The sequence below is a fragment of the Sphaeramia orbicularis genome, chromosome 13 (genome assembly GCF_902148855.1).
Source record: "Sphaeramia orbicularis chromosome 13, fSphaOr1.1, whole genome shotgun sequence".
NCBI lineage: Eukaryota > Metazoa > Chordata > Actinopteri > Kurtiformes > Apogonidae > Sphaeramia > Sphaeramia orbicularis.
In genome coordinates, this window is record NC_043969.1 from 45,161,850 (window position 1) to 45,182,899 (window position 21,050).

Consider the following 21,050-nt stretch of genomic DNA (forward strand, 5'->3'; position numbering starts at 1 on the left):
AATACCACAAAGAAGAGTAAAGTTTGAGAAGAAGAAGAAAGTCAGTAATAACAAACATGGAGATGATAGAGGCAACACTACTGTGACACTAATATTGCAGCGTGCAATGGCATTAAACGGACGATCAAATAATTAAGTTGTTTATGAAGACAAATACGTACATTTGTGTGTTTCTTTCATCACTCTGCTGCCCTTTTTTGCTGTGTTTACCTCCATCTCGCCAGTGATTCGAACTGAATTAAAGGAGATTTGTCCGTTGTAGTGTGGTCCTGAAAAATCTCTATTTCGTGGGTCAAACAACCCCCCCACGCCCCCTTAGCCCTTCCCCTTCAACTCATCGAGCATTGGGACACCCCCACCCTTTCATGTGAATGTGCAAAATGGAGGAGTAGGGGGAGGGGTGAATTGGGATCGGGCCTTAGCGTTACTCTGGTCCAACTCAACACGGGTCTGAGTCACTGATCAACACTGTAGGGAGTAACGCGTTACAAAAGTAATGCATTACAGTAATGGATTACTTTTTGCTGTAATGCAATAGTGTAACGCATTATTAATCAATTCTCAGTAATTTTTTACTCAGTACATGTTCAATAGTGCTTGCGTTACAACCCACTTTTTGCCCATAATATAATTGCTCAAATGAAAACAAAAAAACAAACAGCAAGACCGTGAGACCTTAAGGAATCAAAACTGTGGCAGGAACGTTCCATTTCCTGTTGGTGTTCAGCCAGTGGGTGAAGTCAGCAGAAGACAGTCCATTGGTCATATGGATGAATGCTCATTACTAACCCTAACCCTGCTTTACAGAAGCTAGTTAGCATGTTAGCATGATCCCTGTGATCAGCAATGACAAGGTATGCTAACGTTTCTATGAGTGGTTAGAATTCTTTATCGATTACAGATTTATCTACTGGTGTGGTTGGCATCGCGCCCCTTGCTTGAACACAAAATGTTGAAAAAATGTAAGCGTTCCCAGGGGAGCTGCTATCAGCTGTGGGCCCTATGAAAGGTAAACGTTGCTGACCCTTCATAAAATTCAATATCTTGGCAATGTGTCGGAGTGGGGGGGGGGGTTATTGGTGGAGGTGTGGTCCATACATAATGTTACTGTAAAAAAAATCTGTAATTTAACAGAATTTTCACTGTTTATTTTACAGATTTTCCTGTATTTGCAAGATAGAGGAAAATATCAATGAAATGACAAAAATAGACTGTGATTTTACACGTCAAATGTAAAATTACACGAAAAAACTGAAACTGTGAATAACCATAAAATTTTAATTTTTTAAAGATTTTTTTTTCTTTTTTCAAAGAAAAATACAGTTAAAATACATTTGCAAATGTATCATAATTTCACAAATATTTCTTTTCTATTCACGAGATTAAACTGTTAAAGTTTAATACTGTAAAAAAATAAAAAATAAAATGAGATAAAATTACTGACAATTAACCATAAAAGTATTTGTTCTGTAATTTTAACAAGACTTGTTTGTTAATTGACAAATATCTTGTGTAATTACTGGAGGTTTCACAACAAAAATGTTGAATAAATGTATTTTTGTGAATGTATAACATGTATAAGCACTGATAAACTGTCCAAATACAGTTCTTATTAGTGGATTGTACAACTTTGTCTCATTGAAAAGTATTTACATATATATATATATATGTGTGTGTGTAATTTGATTGTTTTAATACATGCAAATATTATTTATTAAACATAAAGATGTCAAAAAAATATGCAAAATCTCATGTAAAGTTAGGGAAAAAAACTGTATTTTAATTATGGAACATTACCGTATTTTTATGAGATGGTTATTTTCCATTATTTTACAGTATTTTTTCGGCGCCCCTGCTGCCAGAATATTATTATTATTATTATTATTTTTTTTTTTTTTTTTACAGTGTAGTGTGAAACAAAAGTGAAACTTAACATGCTTTCAACGTCCGACTCCCGACTTCTCTGCCTTTATTATACAGCGGACCTTACATGAAATTTTCAGAACTTCTACCCTGTATCCACTGGACCCTATGCCCCCCCCACAAATGCTGGGCCACTTGAATTTGTCATGTTTACCCCCCTATTGGCGCCCCAGAGCGTTCCTACTGGGATTCAAACATCGTAGACTGTAGCGTTACTTCCTGAGCTATCTGTCCACATGTACTTCAACACGCAAATGTATGCATCCCAAGACTCTCCTGTCTCTGGTACTGGGGGGGGGGGCTCACACGCCATTTATGATGAGAGTCTTTATGTAACTCATGTAACACATTACAATTCTGAGGCAGTGATATTGTAAGGTAAGGACTTACTTTTAAAGAACAGTAACAAGTAATCTGTAATAGATTACAGTTTGGAAGTAACTTGCACAACACTGCTGATAAATGTATTCATGAGACGCTGAGTAAAACACGTATAGGGCTCTGATGTGTGTGTTTGTGGATGTAAATCCTAGACGCTGTTATCTTCAGAGCAGGTTCTGTGTTGGTACAAACGATGACGAGGCCTTATTTGCTCCGAGCAGCTGTTTGGAAAAGCACCAACATGTTGTTTTGATGCAGGTCAGAGACTGTGACCTTCTAGTACCTTCTGTAGGTGCTGCGCTCAGTCAAAAGCCTGTTGTCTGTTTTATGGGACGATTCATTATTTACACTCCATTAATATTTTTGTTGTTCCATATCATTTCCCTGCAGACAGGTGTGGAAGGGTAGTGCAGCAGCAGATAATGATGTGACTGATGGACTTCTTCCTTAATGACTGGTTTGGGTTCAGTTCGACTGTTTGTGGGTTCCAGGAGTCAGAAAGTACTGTTAGAGCCTGTTCATTTCCTGCAGAAACACCCACTTGGCAAAAGGTTTCCATTAAATCAGGATGGATTTCTTTCTCTTTTCACCTAAATTCAGTGATCCTGTCTGGTTCTATCTGGTTCAGTCCAGTTCTGTTTTACTCTTTTTGCATTCCGCTGCTTGTTTGCAGCCGTCAAAGCTCATCTGTCATTTAAGTGATGATTCTAAACACTGAGAAACAGTTTGCATGTTGCGCTGCTGAGGAAAGGCAGATTTTCCTCATGTATTATCAAGCCTGAGGGGTGGCAGTTTGAACCTCAGCTCCACATGTTGAAATGCCCGTGGGAGAAATGCTGAAACCCCAGAACCTGGAGCCATTTGAGCAGCAATAAGACAGAAATGGGCTGAAGAAACGCAGTCCATTGATTTTATTTGACTCGTGCGGCTCATCCAGGTGTATTAACAGCTGCCAAAGTATGTTTTAGTGAGTTTTTACTTCTAATACCGAGGTAAAATGGCTGGTACTAAGACGATCCTTTACACATTAAAAAACACACAGTTCCCATTGAAATCAAGTGAAACCATCTGAGAAATGAAGCTGTCATGGAGGAGACCGAACCTGAAGAAATATGCAGGTTTTAGTCTCAACAGTTACTTTATCCTATTTATGAGAACTGTACAGGTGGTGGATTTTAAAATAAGTCTGTCCACATGATAATACACTCATATATAATATACTAATGACTACTGACACAGTACTGAGGCACCAAATATGGGTTTGTCTATTACCACAGAGCCAATCAGAACCCTCGTTATACCATGTCTAGACTGGTAACCTGTTACAGTCTGAAAAGTACCAAGACAGTCAGATAGTAAATACACTATTTTGCCAAAAATATTTGCTCACCTGCCTTGACTCACATGAATTTCAGGTCCATCCCATTCCTAGTCTATGGGGTTCAGTATGACGTGGGTCCACCCTTTGCAGCTATAACAGCTTCAACTCTTCTGGGAAGGCTGTCCACAAGGTTTAGGAGTGTATTCATGGGAATTTTTGACCATTCTTCCAGAAGCGCATTTTTGAGGTCACACACTGATGTTGGACAGAAGGCCTGGTTCTCAGTCTCCGCTCTAATTCATCCCAAAGGTGTTCTATGGGGTTGAGGTCAGGACTCTGTGCAGGCCAGTCCACTTCATCCACACCAGACTCTGTCATCCATGTCTTTATGGACCTTGCTTTGTGCACTGGTGCACAGTCATGTTGGAAGAGGAAGGGGCCAGCTCCAAACTGTTCCCACAAAGTTGGGAGCATGGAATTGTCCAAAATGTCTTGGTATGCTGAAGCATTCCCAGTTCCTTTCACTGGAACTAAGGGGCCAAGCCCAGCTCCTGAAAAACAACCCCACACCATAATCCCCCCTCCACCAAACTTTACACTTGGCACAATGCGGTCTGACAAGTATCGTTCTCCTGGCGACCGCCAAACCCAGACCCGTCCATCAGATTGCCAGATGGAGAAGCGTGATTGGTCACTCCAGAGAAGGCGCCTCCACTGCTCTAGGGTCCAGTGGCGGTGTGCTTTACACCACTGCATCCGGCGCTTTGCATTGCACTTGGTGATGTATGGCTTGGATGCAGCTGCTCGGCCATGGAAACCCATTCCATGAAGCTCTCTGCGCACTGTTCTTGAGCTAATCTGAAGGACACATGAAGTTTGGAGGTCTGTAGCGATTGACTCTGCAGAAAGTTGGTGACCTCTTCACACTATGCGCCTCAGCATCCGCTGACCCCGCTCCGTCAGTTTACGTGGCCTACCACTTCGTGGCTGAGTTGCTGTCGTTCCCAAACACTTCCACTTTCTTATAATACAGCTGACAGTTGACTGTGGAATATTTAGGAGCCAGGAAATTTCATGACTGGATTTGTTGCACAGGTGGCATCCTATCACAGTTCCACGCTGGAATTCACTGAGCTCCTGAGAGCGACCCATTCTTTCACAAATGTTTGTAAAAGCAGTCTGCATGCCTAGGGGCTTGATTTTCTACACCTGTGGCCATGGAAGTGATTGGAACACCTGATTCTGATTATTTGGATGGGTGAGCCAATACTTTTGGCAATATAGTGTATGTCAGACTCAGAAACAGTGGAGATTTAGCTCAGTCGGTAATGTATTGGACATAAACGTGGAAGAGCTGGGTTTAATTCCTGGTTGAAGTAGCACTTTTTTTTTTTCTTGAAGATTTTTAAATGGGGGGGGGGGGGGGGGGGGCGACTGGGACAGCGTTGAGAGTGCAGAATTCAGACTACAGCACTCAACGGGCACAGAACTGACAAGTAACACTGCTGTGTCTAACATGTAGCTCCGCCCACCTTCTCCAGCCTCCAGGGCAAAGAACACCATAACACAGGGGTGTCAAACTCATTTTCTTCCAGGTGCTACATTCAGCCCAATTTAAAGCCCAATTTAATCTGAAGTGGGCCAGACCAGTAAAATAACAGCGTGATAGCCAATAAATAATGACAACTCCAAATTGTTTTAGTGCAAAAAATAACATTAAATTATGCCAATATTTACATTTACAATCTATCCAAACAAAAAGGATGTGAATAACCTGAAAAAAAAAGAAATTTGTTCAGAAAAATAAGTACAATTTTATTATCAGTATTATGCTTCGACTTATCATTTATACATATGCATTATAGGTCAGATCTACAAAGTTACAAAACATGTAATAACAGGCAGAATATTGTTAATATCGTGCTTAATTGTCTTTAGACATTTCAGGTTGTTCATATTTGTTCAGGTTATTCACATTTTATTGTGAAAGGATAGTTTGTTAATGTAAATATTTTCATAATTTAATGTTTTTTGTGCTAAATCAAAGACAAAAAATTGGTGTTGTCATTATTTATAGGTTATTATATTATTTTTGAGTTCGATGCCCTTGCACTTTGCAAATTCATCCGGCGGGCCGGTTTTGGCCCCCGGGCCGCATGTTTGACACCAGTTCCATAAAACAACACTGGGGTGCCGATAAAGTGGGGTAAATATGACAAATTCATGGGGCCCAGCATTTGTGGGGGGCCCATAGAGCACAGGAGGGGGTCCAGTGGATACAGGCTAGAAGTTGTGAAAATGTCCTGTGAGACTGACTGTCTAAGAGAGGCGCAGAAGTCAGGAATCGGATGTTGAAAGCATGTTAAGTTTCAGTTTCGTTTTCACGCTAGCGCAAGTGACGTTATGTGTGGACACCCCCCCACCCCCCGTCCCGGCTCCAACAGATCAACAAGCTACTGAATTTAATGAAAGGGCCCACAATGTTTAGCTTTCATGGCGCCTACAATTGGTAGCAGCGCCCCTGAAACAACATATAGAACATTTAGAACAATAATTCCTATTCTATACTGTAAACTATCACTAATTTGTCATTTCTTCCATCAGTTGCCACAGTACTGTGGTAGAAAAACACACAAAAGAATGAACTGAAGTGTACTCCATATATGACTACAGTACTGTGGCAACAAGAGGAGAATGAGTTCACGGAACAGTATCCATGATAGCCTTTAGTACAAATGCTGACATGTGATTGGCTCTAGTACAAATGCTGACATGTGATTGGCTCTGTAGAAATAGACAAACCCATATTTGGTGCCACAGTACTGTGCCAGTAGACATTACCTTTAGATTAACCTCCGTTATTACCAGTCGCTGATCAGATGTGATCTGGACAGGATTTTGGGCAGATGTGGGCTGGAAGGCTGGAGTCACCTTGTGACTGATGGGTCTCCAGTTCAATTCCCCAGACAGGTGTTGAGTTGTAGGCTGTGCCCTTGAGCAAGGCACTTAACCCCTCATTTGCTCCTTTTAAACTATATGGACAAAATAATGGGGCACATCATGTCTACAGCTGTAAGATGTCCTGTTCATGATGATTTAAGATAAAAAACAAAAATATTTCCTTAAAATTTAATGGGAGATGTAAAGAAAGTAGGTGGTTAGTTGTGGTAGAAAATGATTATTTAGGGTCGGAGCATGAGAATATTTTAGAAATTTAGAGGAAGAACATTTAAAATCATAGTCATTGATTTAAAAAAAAAAAAATCAGTCTTGAGAGAAATTCAGTCAAAACCATCTCTGAGACATTTTGGAAACAAAGATAACAATTTAAACCAAACTAACCAATACAATGATATTTATCCCATAATATAAAACTATATTATAACATTAGCCATTATTGTTTCATTTCCCAGACCCCTGTTAGAAAAGCAACACCTGAATTCAATGTGTCCACATATTTTTGTCCATATGGTGTATTTACAGTGTCTTCATAAACCCAGATTTGTCTTAAATCCTACTGATTGGAGTGTTTCCTCTGTTGTACAGTAGCTGATGGCCTGGTGTGTGTTCTGTTGGACATAACACACACACACACACACACACACACACACACACACACACACACACACACACAGGAACATAAAAGCTGTGTCTTTGTGTCTCCCGGGACAGTGAGAGTTAACTCATCTCTTCCACTCTGCGCTCTGGAATTATTCAGTGCTCAACAGTGTGCTCATGCATGTCATGCAGTCAGAGTGTTCCTCAGAGAAGTGACATTCCACCTCTATTTAAAAACACCAGATGCCTGTCAGTCTCTCTGTGTTCGTACCATACTCCCTCTTCTTTCTCTGGGCTTCACACTCGCCTTTAAAAAGGCCTTTTATTAAAGCACACGCCACCGCCGTCGCCCTCCACAGACGTCACATGTTGAGCAGATATCCAACCAGATGCTGATGTAGAACTCAGGCTTTTTTGTTTTTGTTGTGAGATTGAGTCACAGTTAAAGCATCGGTACCAGATTTTAGTGACGTCACTGAGGAAAAAAAAAAAAAAAATCACAATTACCTTTTAGATCGGGGGGGTGTTGAGCCGCATTATGTAATAAATTCCCATTATGTAATAAAAGTTCAAAATGTAATAAGAATGTCACGTCATCTTGTAATAAAGCCGCATTATGTAATAAACTGACGCATTTTGTACTAAACTACGTCAATGCATTGTGTAGTAAATTTTTTCACATTATTTAGTAAGTTATTGCAGTTTGAGAAATTTATTACAAGATGCACTTAACACATTTTTATTTTAAAAAAAATGTAATAACATGGTTCATTATGTCATAACAATCCAAATTAATATAATTTCAGAGCAATTTAGAAGAAATTAGTCACAGGAGCTACAGGTAATGGAATCAGAACTTTAACCACACAGTTTAAAGATTAATTTAGCACATTGTTATTCTATTGCTGTGTTATTTGTGTCAGATACAGTATCTTATGATCTTGGAAATGAACCATGTTATTACATTTTCCTGAAAATAAAAATGCGTCAAGTGTATTTTGTAATAAATTTCTCACATTGTAATAACTTACTACACAATGCGAAAAAAATTTACTACATAATGCACTGAGGTAGTTATTACAAAATGCGTCAGTTTATTAAATAATGCAGCTTTATTACAAGATGACATGACATTCTTATTACATTTTTAACTTTTATTACATAATGGGAATTTATGACATAATGCGGCTCAACAGGGGGTCCACCTCATTTACTTCCAGGGGTCACATTCAGTGTAATTTGATCTCAAGTGGGCGGGACAAGTAAAATAATAACTTAATAACCTCTAAATAATGACAACAGCTTCTACCCTGATGCAGTGAGGCTCCTGAGCAATGCAAACTAAACTATTTATTTATTTATAAATGTACATGGACTTTTTTACAGAACTGTGTGTTTTTTCTAGTGTCTTTTATCTGACTCCCTGAACAACCACACAAAACTTCCTGTGTGTACAGGGTGGGGAAGCAAAATTTACAATATTTTGAGGCAGGGATTGAAAGACAGTGTATGACCAATTAGTTTATTGAAAGTCATGAGAATTTAAATCTTCAAATCATATTTTACTGCATTTCTAACGCTCTTGTTGTCGACCTCAAGTTCAATTGCCATTTTTCTCTTGGATTTGGTTGGATCCTTTAGGATTTTGGATTTGAGAGCTTTAATAAAAGCTTTGGTACGTTTTTTGTTGCTTCCTCCACTTCCAGATTTTCTCGTAATAGTTTTGCTCATAGTCATTCTCTTCTTTCCATTATAAACAGTCTTTATGGACACTCCAAGTATTTTTGAAATCTCCTTTGGTGTGACGAGTGCATTCAGCAAATCACACACTCTTTGACGTTTGCTTTCCTGATTACTCATATGGGCAAAAGTTTCTGAAAAGGTATGGATAATAGTGTTAGGTATGATTATGACATCAATATATGTTTGGTTTCAAAACAATTGACGTAGTGCCTGCTGAGAAAAAACAACTAAATGTTCATTGTAAATTTTGCTTCCCCACCCTGTATATTTGTTAGTGTAGTTTTTATTTCCAGCACATAGAACAGGGGTGTCCAAACTTTTTTTTAAAGAGGGCCAGATCTGATAATGTGGAGATTGCCAGGGGCCAGTGGTCCCTTCAGATGTTTTTTAAACAGTAAAAATTACATATAAACGCGCTGTTTTACAACAAGTTTATTTTCATTGTCACAATATCATTTTTTTAAATGGCAGTGTAACTAAATCTAAGCCACTCAGGTGTGAACAAATTAAAAAAAAAAACAGTTCTGCCTTCCTTTCACATCTGGAGTCAGATAACATAGAGCAAACTGTGTGGAGTATCTTAAACATCCAAGAAGTTGATAAAAATCTTAACCCCACATTCATTTTAAACATGATTTATATGAGTAATCAGTACTCATATATTACTCAGTAATGCAAAGTCTGTTAATGTTTAAGATGAAAACATATGACTCTTACTCTTGTCTTTCACAAAATCATTCAGAAAGTAATATTTGTGTCACATCTACAAGTACACAACACCAGCAGTTAGAGGCAACTAACCTGGCAACTTGGCAGCCTGCCCTGGTGGTGAATTCACTGAACTCAGGTTCACATGAAGAGTCACTGTTGAGTTTAACCCTTTCATGCACACTGGTCACTACAGTGGACAGCTATTCTACAGCTGTTCTCTTGTATATTCATGGATTTTGTTGTTCTTTTCATTTTTTTTTTTTTTTTTTTTTTTTTTTTTTTTTTTTACACATATCTTTATTAAAGTTTTAGGACACTACATATCTTTTCTGACATGAATTGGTAACATTATGTAGATCTCTCCTGAGCATAAACCCCCAGAATCAGAAGCCCTCCCCATAGTTTTCACACAATTTATCACTAACTTCATGTTTCTGTGCATCAAAAATTAAACGTGTGGTGTCCAGCTGAGTGGACATTTTTGCAACTTCATGAAAAATAGGTTCATAAGAATTTTTTTTTTTTCATTATTATTTTTTTAAATATATTTTTTATTTTTTTAATTTATTTTTATTTTATTTTAATTTATTTTTCAGAAGAATTTTTTCAATCGCATTGTTTTTTCATGCCTAAAGAAGAATAAAAACACTCAGGAAAAAATTTTGATTAAGGTTCTCATAATTCGTGCATGAAAGGGTTAAAGCAGCTGGAATTCGCTTCACTTTTTCGGAGCGCTAACTCCCTGCTAGCTTGTCGTATGCGTTAGCATGTTTTCTCTGCTCGTGTCTCTTTTACATTGAATTCCTTAAACAAGGCAACAGTCTGTTGACAAATTAGGCAAACATAATTGCCTCGATTTTCAGTGAAAAAAATTATACTTCCCATCTCTCCTGGAAGCGGCGGCCCTCACTGTCAACTTTCGTTTTTTATTTACAGGCACCATGGTTAGAAATTAGCGAAAAGGGTTCACGGTAAGGTCACAGAGCCAGATAGAGTTAGAGTGGTGCTGCCACCATGAGGTGAAAGGAGAAACTGCATTTGAACCTTTTATGATTCATGTACTCGGTTCAACAGTCCAGCGGGCCACAAATAATACATTCTAAAACTGAAGCTGTGGGCCGTAGAAAATCTGACCGCGGGCCGTGATTGGCCCCCGGGCCGGACTTTGGACACGCCTGACATAGAATCATCAGATAACACAGAACCATACAACATGGTCAAACAACATTTTTTCTGTGCTCAAAAAGGAGTGGGAAGAAGTGTAACTTATTGACTCCACCTCCTTTTTACAAAAAGATAATTAAATTAATTCCAGTTCCTTTGCTTTAACACACTTTTTTCTTCTATATTTTTACAATAACACGAAGCATCCATACAAACCTTTCACATATGCTTTTTTAGTCACCTCACACACAGTCAGTTTTGCATTATTAAGCCTTTTTAATATAAATTATAATTTTTATGTGCAATTGAAATATTTACTGCAAATACCGTGATTAAAAAATGTGATAATATCTCCTAATCGTGGCAGTCTGTATTAATTCATTACAATAACATCTACAATATATGGTTTATTGTTATACATATAGGTCATTTTTGTTAAGTTTGTCTTTTTTTGTTCATTATTACCAATTTTTCTTTCATTTTATTGAGTAGTTGACTTTGTCACTCTATCGACTATTTTGCTCATTTTTTGTCTAGGTCAATTCATTTTGGTCCTTATTTATGCATTTTTCTGTCACTATTTATTAATTTGTTAAGCATTTTTTAATCTTTTTGATTTAATACTGTTTGGTTTTAGAAAATCCATTTAACCTTAACAATTCAGTCCTTGTAGTTGGTTGTGTTTTGTCCAGTTTTGTTGATTGTTGATTATTTTGTTGTTTCTCTCTCTCTCTCATTTTTGTTCAGTTTGTTCCTAAATTTGTTAATTTTTTTTTCATTTTGTTGCTTGTTTTGTTCATTTTTTACTCATTTTTCTTTAATTTTATTGTGTGGTTGGTTCACTTTGTCACTTTATTGACGATTTTGCTTATTTTTTGTCTAGATTTATTCATTTTGTTCCTTATATTATTAATCTTTCTGTCAGTTATTTTGTTAATTATTTTTTTATTTTTTATTTTTTTTTAATTTAGTGCTGTTTTGATTTCATAAAATCCATTTAACCTTAACCATTCAGTCCTTGTAACTGGTTGTATTTTGTTCAGTTTTGTTTGTTTTATTGATTGTTTTGTTGTTTTACTTTCTCATTTTTATTCAGTTTGTTCCTAATTTTGTTCATTTTTTTTCATTGTGTTGCGTAGTTGGTTCATTATGTCACTTTATTGATGATTTTGCTAATTTTTTTGTCTGGATATATTCATGTTACTCCTTATATTATTAATGTTTCTGCCAATTAATTTGTTATTTTTTTTATTTAGTGCTGTTTTGATTTTATATGAATTCTTTCAACTATTCAGTCCTTGTAGTTGGTTGTGTTTTGTCCAGTTTTGTTGATTGTTGATTATTTTGTTGTTTCTCTTTCTCATTTTTATTCAGTTTGTTCCTAAATTTGTTAATATTTTTTTCATTTTGTTGCTTGTTTTGTTCATTTTTTACTCATTTTTCTTTCATTTTATTGTGTAGTTGGTTCACTTTGTCACTTTATTGACGATTTTGCTAATTTTTTGTCTAGATTCATTTTGTTCCTTATATTATTAATTTTTCTGTCAGTTATTTTGTTAAAAAAATGTTTTTAATTTAGTGCTGTTTTGATTTTATAAAATCCATTTAACCTCAACCATTCAGTCTTTGTAACTGGTAGTATTTTGTTCAGTTTTGTTTATTTTATTGATTATTTTGTTGTTTTACTTCCTCATTTTATTCAGTTTCTTCCTAAAAGTGTTCCTTTTTTCATTTTGTTGCGTAGTTGGTTCACTACATCATTTTATTGATGATTTTGGTAATTTTTTTGTCTGGATATATTCGTATTGCTCCTTATGCTATTAATCTTTCTGCCAATTAATTTATTTTTTTTAATTACTGCTGTTTTGATTTTATATGAATTCTTTCAACTATTAAATCCTTGTAATTATTTGTATTTTGTCCAGTTTTGTTTATTTTGTTGAATTTTATTTATTTTTTTAAAATCATTTTTGTTCAATTTGTTCCTTATTTTGTTCATTTTTGTACTATATTTTGTTGAATATTAGGATTTTTTTGTGCTGTCACTATCCTCATAAACCCAGACCCTACTCATGTCTTAAAATAATAATTAAAACACCTGTAAAAACAGCTGTAAATATAAAACAGACGGGGACTGAAAGGGGAAATGCCTTAGAAAGATATGCGCGGTGGAGGAGGAGGAGGAGGTGAGTGCAGGTGGAGAAAATGAATCGATGGGTGGAATTGATCTTGTTAAGTTAAAGGCGGCGGTGCGAGACTAATTGCATAATGTAGAGCCTAGAGCTGGGTCAGTCCTGGGGTGGGGGGGGGCGGGGGGGGGTGAATAATGGTGAAGGAGGAGGGAGGGTGACGTAGAGACTGACTTCATTAAATGTTCGATGAATTCACAGTCATGAGCCCAGCATCAGTGTCAGCGTCAGTGCATCTGAAATGGAACTGTAGACGTGGAGACAGAAAAGCAGAGCGCCACAGGAAAACTGAAATGGACAGAGTTTAAGTTTCTGTGGCCTTTCATGTTCAGGTGGATGTTTCAGTGTTCATTTTTAGTCATTTTTGGTCTAGTTTTATTCATTTTTAGTCATTTTTGGTCTGGTTTTGTTCATTTTTAGTCATTTTTGGTCTAGTTTTATTCATTTTTAGTCATTTTTGGTCTAGTTTTATTCATTTTTATTCATTTTTGGTCTAGTTTTGTTCATTTTTATTCATTTTTGGTCTGGTTTTGTTCATTTTTATTCATTTTTGGTCTAGTGTTATTCATTTTTATTCATTTATGGTCTAGTTTTGTTCATTTTTATTCATTTATGGTCTGGTTTTGTTCATTTTTGGTCATTTTTGGTCTAGTTTTATTCATTTTTATTCATTTATGGTCTAGTTTTGTTCATTTTTAGTCATTTTTGGTCTAGTTTTATTCATTTTTATTCATTTATGGTCTAGTTTTGTTCATTTTTATTCATTTATGGTCTGGATTTGTTCATTTTTATTCATTTATGGTCTGGTTTTGTTCATTTTTATTCATTTATGGTCTAGTTTTGTTCATTTTTATTCATTTATGGTCTGGATTTGTTCATTTTTATTCATTTATGGTCTAGTTTTGTTCATTTTTATTCATTTATGGTCTAGTTTTGTTCATTTTTATTCATTTATGGTCTGGATTTGTTCATTTTTATTCATTTATGGTCTGGTTTTGTTCATTTTTAGTCATTTTTGGTCTAGTTTTGTTCAGTTTTATTCATTTTTGGTCTGGTTTTGTTCATTTTTATTCATTTTTGGTCTAGTTTTGTTCATTTTTATTCATTTTGGTCTAGTTTTGTTCATTTTTATTCATTTTTGGTCTAGTTTTGTTCATCTTCATTCATTTTTGGTCTGGTTTTATTCATTTTTATTCATTTTTGGTCTGGTTTTGTTCATTTTTATTCATTTTTGGTCTAGTTTTGTTCATTTTTATTCATTTTTGGTCTGGTTTTGTTCATTTTTATTCATTTTTGGTCTGGTTTTGTTCATTTTTAGTCATTTTTGGTCTAGTTTTATTCATTTTTAGTCATTTATGGTCTGGTTTTGTTCATCTTTATTCATTTTTGGTCTAGTTTTATTCATTTTTAGTCATTTATGGTCTGGTTTTGTTCATTTTTAGTCATTTTTGGTCTAGTTTTATTCATTTTTAGTCATTTATGGTCTGGTTTTGTTCATTTTTATTCATTTTTGGTGTAGTTTTGTTCATTTTTGGTCTGGTTTTGTTCATTCTTATTTTTATTTGTGGTCATTCTGTGGCTTACTTTCTTCGTGTTCATGTTAGTGCTCATTATTACTCATTTTATTGATTATTTAGTTCATAGTTCAACAAGGTTTGTTCAGTCTTTCATTGACTATTGTGTTCTTTTACATTTTTGTAAAAAAAAATTTTTTTTGCTTATATGTTCATTTGTGCTCATTGTTTCATTTATTCAAACACAAACATGGCAGAGGTTAATTTTAGTTTTTACTCTGATCACTTTGCTTTGTGTGCTTGTTTGTTTGTTTGTGTGCTTGTTTGTTTGCTTGTTTGTTTGTTTGTTAGCAAGATACCTCAAAAAGTTATGGACGGATTTTCATGATACTGGCACAAGGAACAACTGAATAAATTTTGGTGGTGATGGGGGGGGGGGGGGGGGGGGGGGTGGGCAGATCTGTCTTGGCAGAGGTCTGTGCTCTCCGAGTGCTTTTCTTGTTTTAATAGTATTTTGTCCAGTTTTGTTAACTTTTGTAATTATTTTGTTTACTTTTTGTCTAGATTTGTTAATTTTGTTCTTATTTTGTTCATTTTTGTCTTTATGTTTGTTATTTTTTCCCTTATTTTGCTCATTTTATTGCTTATTAATATTCATTATATGGTACACTTAGTGATTTTATTGATTGTTTTGTTCATTTGTTTGCTTATTGTTACCTCCGCCAAGGAGGTTATGTTTTTGCCAGGGTTTGTTTGTCTGTCTGTCTGTCTGTCCGTTAGTGTGCAACATAACTCAAAAAGTTTTGGACAGATTTTGATGAAATTTTCAGGGTTTGTTGGAAATGGGATAAGGAAGAAATGATTAAATTTTGGTGGTGATCGGGGGTGGGGGGGCCCACGGCGGGGGGCCACTGATCAGCCTTGGCGGAGGTCTGCGCTCTCCGAGTGCTTCTAGTTTATTTTGTTTTGTTTCATTTGTTTTTATTTGTGGTCATTTTTTCCTTATTTTGTTCATTTTATCACGTATTATTCATCATGTGGTACACTCAGTCATTTTATTGGTTATTTAGTTCATTTTTTTGCTAATTTTGTTCATTTGTGTTTTTATTTGTGGTCATTCTTGGGCTTATTTTCTTCATGTTTGTTCATTTTATTGCTCATTATTACTCGTTTTGTTGCTTATTTAATTCATAGTTCAACAAGTTTTGTTCAGTCTGTTTTTCTTTTTGTTCACTTTAAACTGTTATTTACTATTCTGTTCTTTTTTTATTTTTTGTTAGTTTTTTTTGGCTGATGTTCATTTGTGCTCATTTTGTTGCTTATTTTAATAATATTTTATAGTTTTGTTAATTGTAGTAATTATTTTGTTTACTTTTTGTAAATTTTGTTCTTATTTTGTTCATTTTTGTCTGTATTTTTGTTCATTTTTTTTCTTGAAATGTTCATTTTATTGCTTATTATTCATTATGTGGTACACTTTTGTTGCTTATTTTATTAATGTTTTAACAAGTTTTGTTCAGTCTTTTTTTTGTTCACTTTAAACTTTTGTTGTCTATTTTGTTCTTTTTTTAAATTTTTGTCACTTTTTTTGGCTTATGTTCATTTGTGGTCATTTTGTTGCTTATTTTAATAGTATTTTATACAGTTTTATTAACCATAGCAATTATTTTGTTTACTTTTTTTTTTTATTCTGATTTTGTTCATTTTTGTCTTTTTTTGTTCATTTTTTTCTTAATATATTCATTTTATTGCCTATTATTCATTATGTGGTACACTTTTGTTGCTTATTTTATTAATGTTTTAACAAGTTTTGTTCATTATGCTTTTCTTTTTGTTCACTTTTGAACTTTTATTAGCTATTTTGATAATATTTTGTTCATGTTTGTTCATTTTGTTGTTTGTTGTTGCTCATTTTGTCGCTAATTTTGTTCACTTTTTAGCAACTTTCGTTCACTTTAAACTTTTGAGTATTTTGACAATATTTTCTTCCTTTTTGTTCATTTTGTTGCATTTTTATTCATTTTGTTGCTATTTTTGTTTCACATTTGAGCAAGTTTTATTCATTTTAATCTTTATTGACTATTTTGTTCATATTTTCTTAAGTTTGTTCTTTAATTTGTTCATTTTTTTCAATTCAGTACTACTCTAATTGAATAATGATGCGTTTATCCGTTCTTTCTTCTTTCTTAGTGCTGTGTACTACATCTGAGGACACATGTGTACTTGTGTTTCTTGTGTTTCTTAGTCATTAAATCTATTTCTATGTCTTGAACCTAAGATCAGTGGGATGCCTGGCTGTTGCGTTCGGGTGCTGAGTGTGTTTCCTGTTTGTCTTGGCAGAGATCCGGGAGGCGTTTAAGGTCCTGGACCGCGACGGGAACGGGTTCATCTCCAAACAGGAGCTGGGGATGGCCATGCGCTCCCTGGGGTACATGCCCAGTGAGGTGGAGCTGGCCATCATCATGCAGAGACTAGATATGGACGGTGAGTCACACACACACACACACACACACACACACACACACACACACACACACACACACACACACACACACACAGGTGTAAACGTTCACACCTTCAGTCGTCACAGACACAAACTGAATCACATCCACGATGAAATAATGAACAGAAGAAACAGGAACAGTCAAACAGGTTCAAGAACAAATGTGTCACAAGTGTTTAAAAAATCTGCAATTATTATTATTATTAGGATTATTTAGTTACATTTTAGTCTCTGATTCTTCATTCTGTTGCTTATTGTGTTCATTTGTGCTCATTTTGTTGCTTATTTTAATAGTGTTTTGTCCAGTTTTGTTAATTGTCATAATTATTTTGTCTACTTTTTATCTAGATTTGTTCATTTTGTTCTTATTTTGTTTCTTTTGTTACTTGTTAAATTAATTTTGTTGCTTATTATGGTCGTATTTTAGGAAGTTTTATGTTAAATTGTGCTACTTTTGTTGCTTATTTTAATAGTGTTTTGTCCAGTTTTGTTAATTGATAATTATCTTGTTTAGTTTTCATCTAGATTTGTTCATTTAATTTTTATTTTGTTCATTTTTATTCATGTTTGTTGACTTTGTTGCTTATTTCATTAATTTTCTTCCTTATTTTGGTCACATTTTAGCAAATTTGTGCTCATTTTGTTGCCTATTTTAATAGTATTTTGTCCAGTTCTGTTAACTGTCGTAATTACTTTGTTTATTTTTTGTCTAGATTTGCTCATTTTGTTCTTATTTTATTCATGTTCGTTCATTTTGTCACTTATTTTATGAATTTCTTGCTTATTTTGGTCATGTTTTGTCTATTGTTTTTCTTTTTGTTCACTTTAAAATTTTGACTATTTTGTTCATGTTTAATTCAGTTTTGTTCATTTTGTTGCCTATTATGTTAATTTGTGCTTATTTTAATTGTATTTTGTCCGGTTTTGTTAACTGTCATAATTATTTTGTTTACTTTTTGTCTAGATCTTTTCATTTTGTTCTTACTTTGTTCATTTTGTTGCTGATATTCTTCATATTTTAGCAAGTTTTGTTCATTCTCCTTTTCTTTTTGTACTTATTCTGTCCTGTTTAGATCAGTCTGTTGATTATTTTGTTCAATTTTTGTCTCACATTGTTAATTTTGTTCCTTATTTTGGTAATATTTGTCCATTTTGGTTTTTATACTTGGGACATTTTTGTTGGTCATTTTTCTTTCTGTTCATTTTGTTTCTTACTTTTTTCATATATTGTCTAGTTTTGTTCATTTTGTTCCTGAATTTGTTCATGTTTTATACAGTTTTCTTTTTGTTCCTTACTTTGTTCATATTCTATCCATTTGTTTTCATTTTGTGGATTAATTTGTCAATTTGTTCCTTATTTTGTGAATTTGTTTACTCATCTTTTCATTAGTTTTATGTGTGACTTAATCAAAATCAGATCAATTTTTGTTGTCCTATAGAGTTTATCTAAGAAGGAAAAACCCCGATTATTAACACTGTGTTTGTTTATTTTCTGTTATACATGGGATCTGTGCTGACACGTGTCCTACATTGTGTGTTTTTTTTTCTCCCTTTGCTCAGAACTAAAAATACGGTCTAATCCATAATCAACAAACATGTGCATGATAATAAACATCAGCTTTTTCCATCCACTTCTCAGTCCATTAAACATTTATTCATCCATATCTGAGTTTGTACTCGTTTCAAACACAGTTACTGGATTTCCACTTGACATGTGACCGACGCAGATGGATGACAATAGAAACGTGAGCTCAATGAGATGAACGTGCAGAATGTTCACAGTGTCAGTGGAGACAGTCGTTTTCAAACATACAAAAGTGAGCGTAAATTATCATCAAAGCAGAAATAAACTAGAAGCGCCTGGAGAGAAAATTTCAGGAAATGTTGATACACAATTGATGGCACAAGGAACAGATGATTAAATTTTGGTGGTGATTGGGGGGGGGGACTGATCTGCCTTGGCGAAGGTCTGCGCTCTACGAATGCTTTTCTAGAGAAGACAGCGCGGACATAACATAATGAACAAATCTTGTTAAAACATTAATAAAATAAGCAACAAAGGTGTACCACATAATGAATCATAAGCAATAAAAAGAATATATTAAAAAAAAATTAACAAAAAAGACAAAAATGAACAAAGTAAGAACAGAATTTAAAAAAAAAAGTAAACAAAATAATTACTACAGTTAACCAAAGTGTATAAAATACTATGAAAATAAGCAACAAAATGAGCACAAATGAACATCAGCCAAAAAAAGTAACAAAAAATTTAAAAAAAGAACAAAACAGTCAATAAAAGTTTAAAGTGAACAAAAAGAAAAACAGACTGAACAAAACTTGTTGAACTATGAATTAAATAAGCAACAAAACGAGTAATAATGAGCAATAAAACGAACAAACATGAAGAAAATAAGCCACAGAGTGACCACAAATAAAAACACAAATGAACAAAATTAGCAACAAAATGAACTAAATAACCAATAAAATGACTGAGTGTACCACATGATGAATAATAAGTGATAAAATGAACAAACTAAGGAAAAAAAAATGACCACAAAGAAAAACAAAGAAAAAAAACCAAAATAAACAATAAGCAAACAAATGAACAAAGCAATCAATAAAATCACTAAGTTTACCATATAATGATTAATAAGCAATAAAATGAACAAAATAAGGGAAAACATTAACCAACATAAAGACAAAAATGAACAAAATAAGAACAAAATTAACAAATCCAGACAAAAAGTAAACAAAATAATTACAAAAGTTAACAAAACTGGACAAAATACTATTAAAACAAGAAAAGCACTCGGAGAGCACAGACCTCTGCCAAGGCAGATTAGTGCCCCCCCCCCGATCACCACCAAAATTTAATCATTTTTTCCTTGTGCCAGTATCAACATTTCCTGAAATTTTCATCCAAATCCATCCATAACTTTTTGAGTTATGTTGCACACAGACAGACAAACCAACACCAACAAAAACATAAGCTCCCTGGTGGAGGTAATAACAGATACCTGTAGGAGTTGACACTCTGTTCCTTTGTCCTTTATTATGGTCATTTTTAAATATTTTGTTGCTTATTGTGGTCATTTCAGCTCATTTTGTTGCTTATTTTGATAATATTGTGTCCAACATTGTTAATGTTGTTGATTATTTTGTTGACTTTTTGTCTAGACTTTTATTTTGTTCCATATTTTCTTTATTTTTGTTCATTTTGTTTCTTATTTGGTTCATATTTTATCTAGTTTTGTTTGTTCTGTTGATTGTTTGGTTCACCTTATCAATTTCTTACTTATTATTTTCATTTGTGTCGATTTTTGTTGCTTATTTTCTCATATTTTATCCTGTTGATGTTTTGATTCACTCTATCACTTTATTGATTATTTTGTTCATTTTGTGGCTAGTTTTACCCAGTTTGTACCTTTTTTTTATATTATGTTATTGCTTCTTTTATTGTTATTGCTTCATTTTTGTTCGTTTTGTTCCTTAGTCTGTTCATTTTTCTTCAGTTTATTCCTTATTATGTTCACTTTTGTTCATTTTATTGCTTATTTTGTTCATTTGTGATCATTTTGTTCCTTATTTTGTTCATTTTTCTTCATTTTGTTGCTTATTTTGTTCATTTCTGCATATTTTTGTTCAACTAGCCCACAGTCGCTCACAATCGAGCACTTGCTCAAACTCCGTGGGTTTTACTGGTGAATCAATGTTGTCATTAAAGCTCAGATTAAAGTTGAGGGTTATTATATCAGAAACAGAGAAAACTGAAGAAAAGGTGACTTTCTCAGTCAAATATATCATCAACTGAACATAAACCCAGTGTGTCCATCCACTGTCACTGATCCAACTCCATGGGTTTTACTGGTGAATCAATTTTGTAGAAGATGATGGTGTTTCCATGGTAACTACGAAGCCTCTGAACGTCCAAATGGGTCATATCTGATGACCATGAAAAGATGACAAACTGCATTTTACACCAATTATTTACATGGATTGATAGGATTAGTGGATCAACAGATATTAAATGTTTTAGATCAGTA

The 21,050-nt window shown here is 34.3% G+C and overlaps 1 protein-coding gene across 1 annotated transcript in view; it reads left to right on the top strand.

Moving 5' to 3' along the window:
* The window catches only part of LOC115430956 (calcium-binding protein 8), a 222,416-nt gene that overhangs the window by 73,266 nt on the left and 128,100 nt on the right, over positions 1-21,050 (top strand). The window contains exon 3 of the mRNA XM_030151161.1: positions 16,845-16,988. Within this exon, the coding sequence (XP_030007021.1) occupies positions 16,845-16,988 (144 nt within the window). The remainder of the gene's footprint in view (positions 1-16,844; positions 16,989-21,050) is intronic.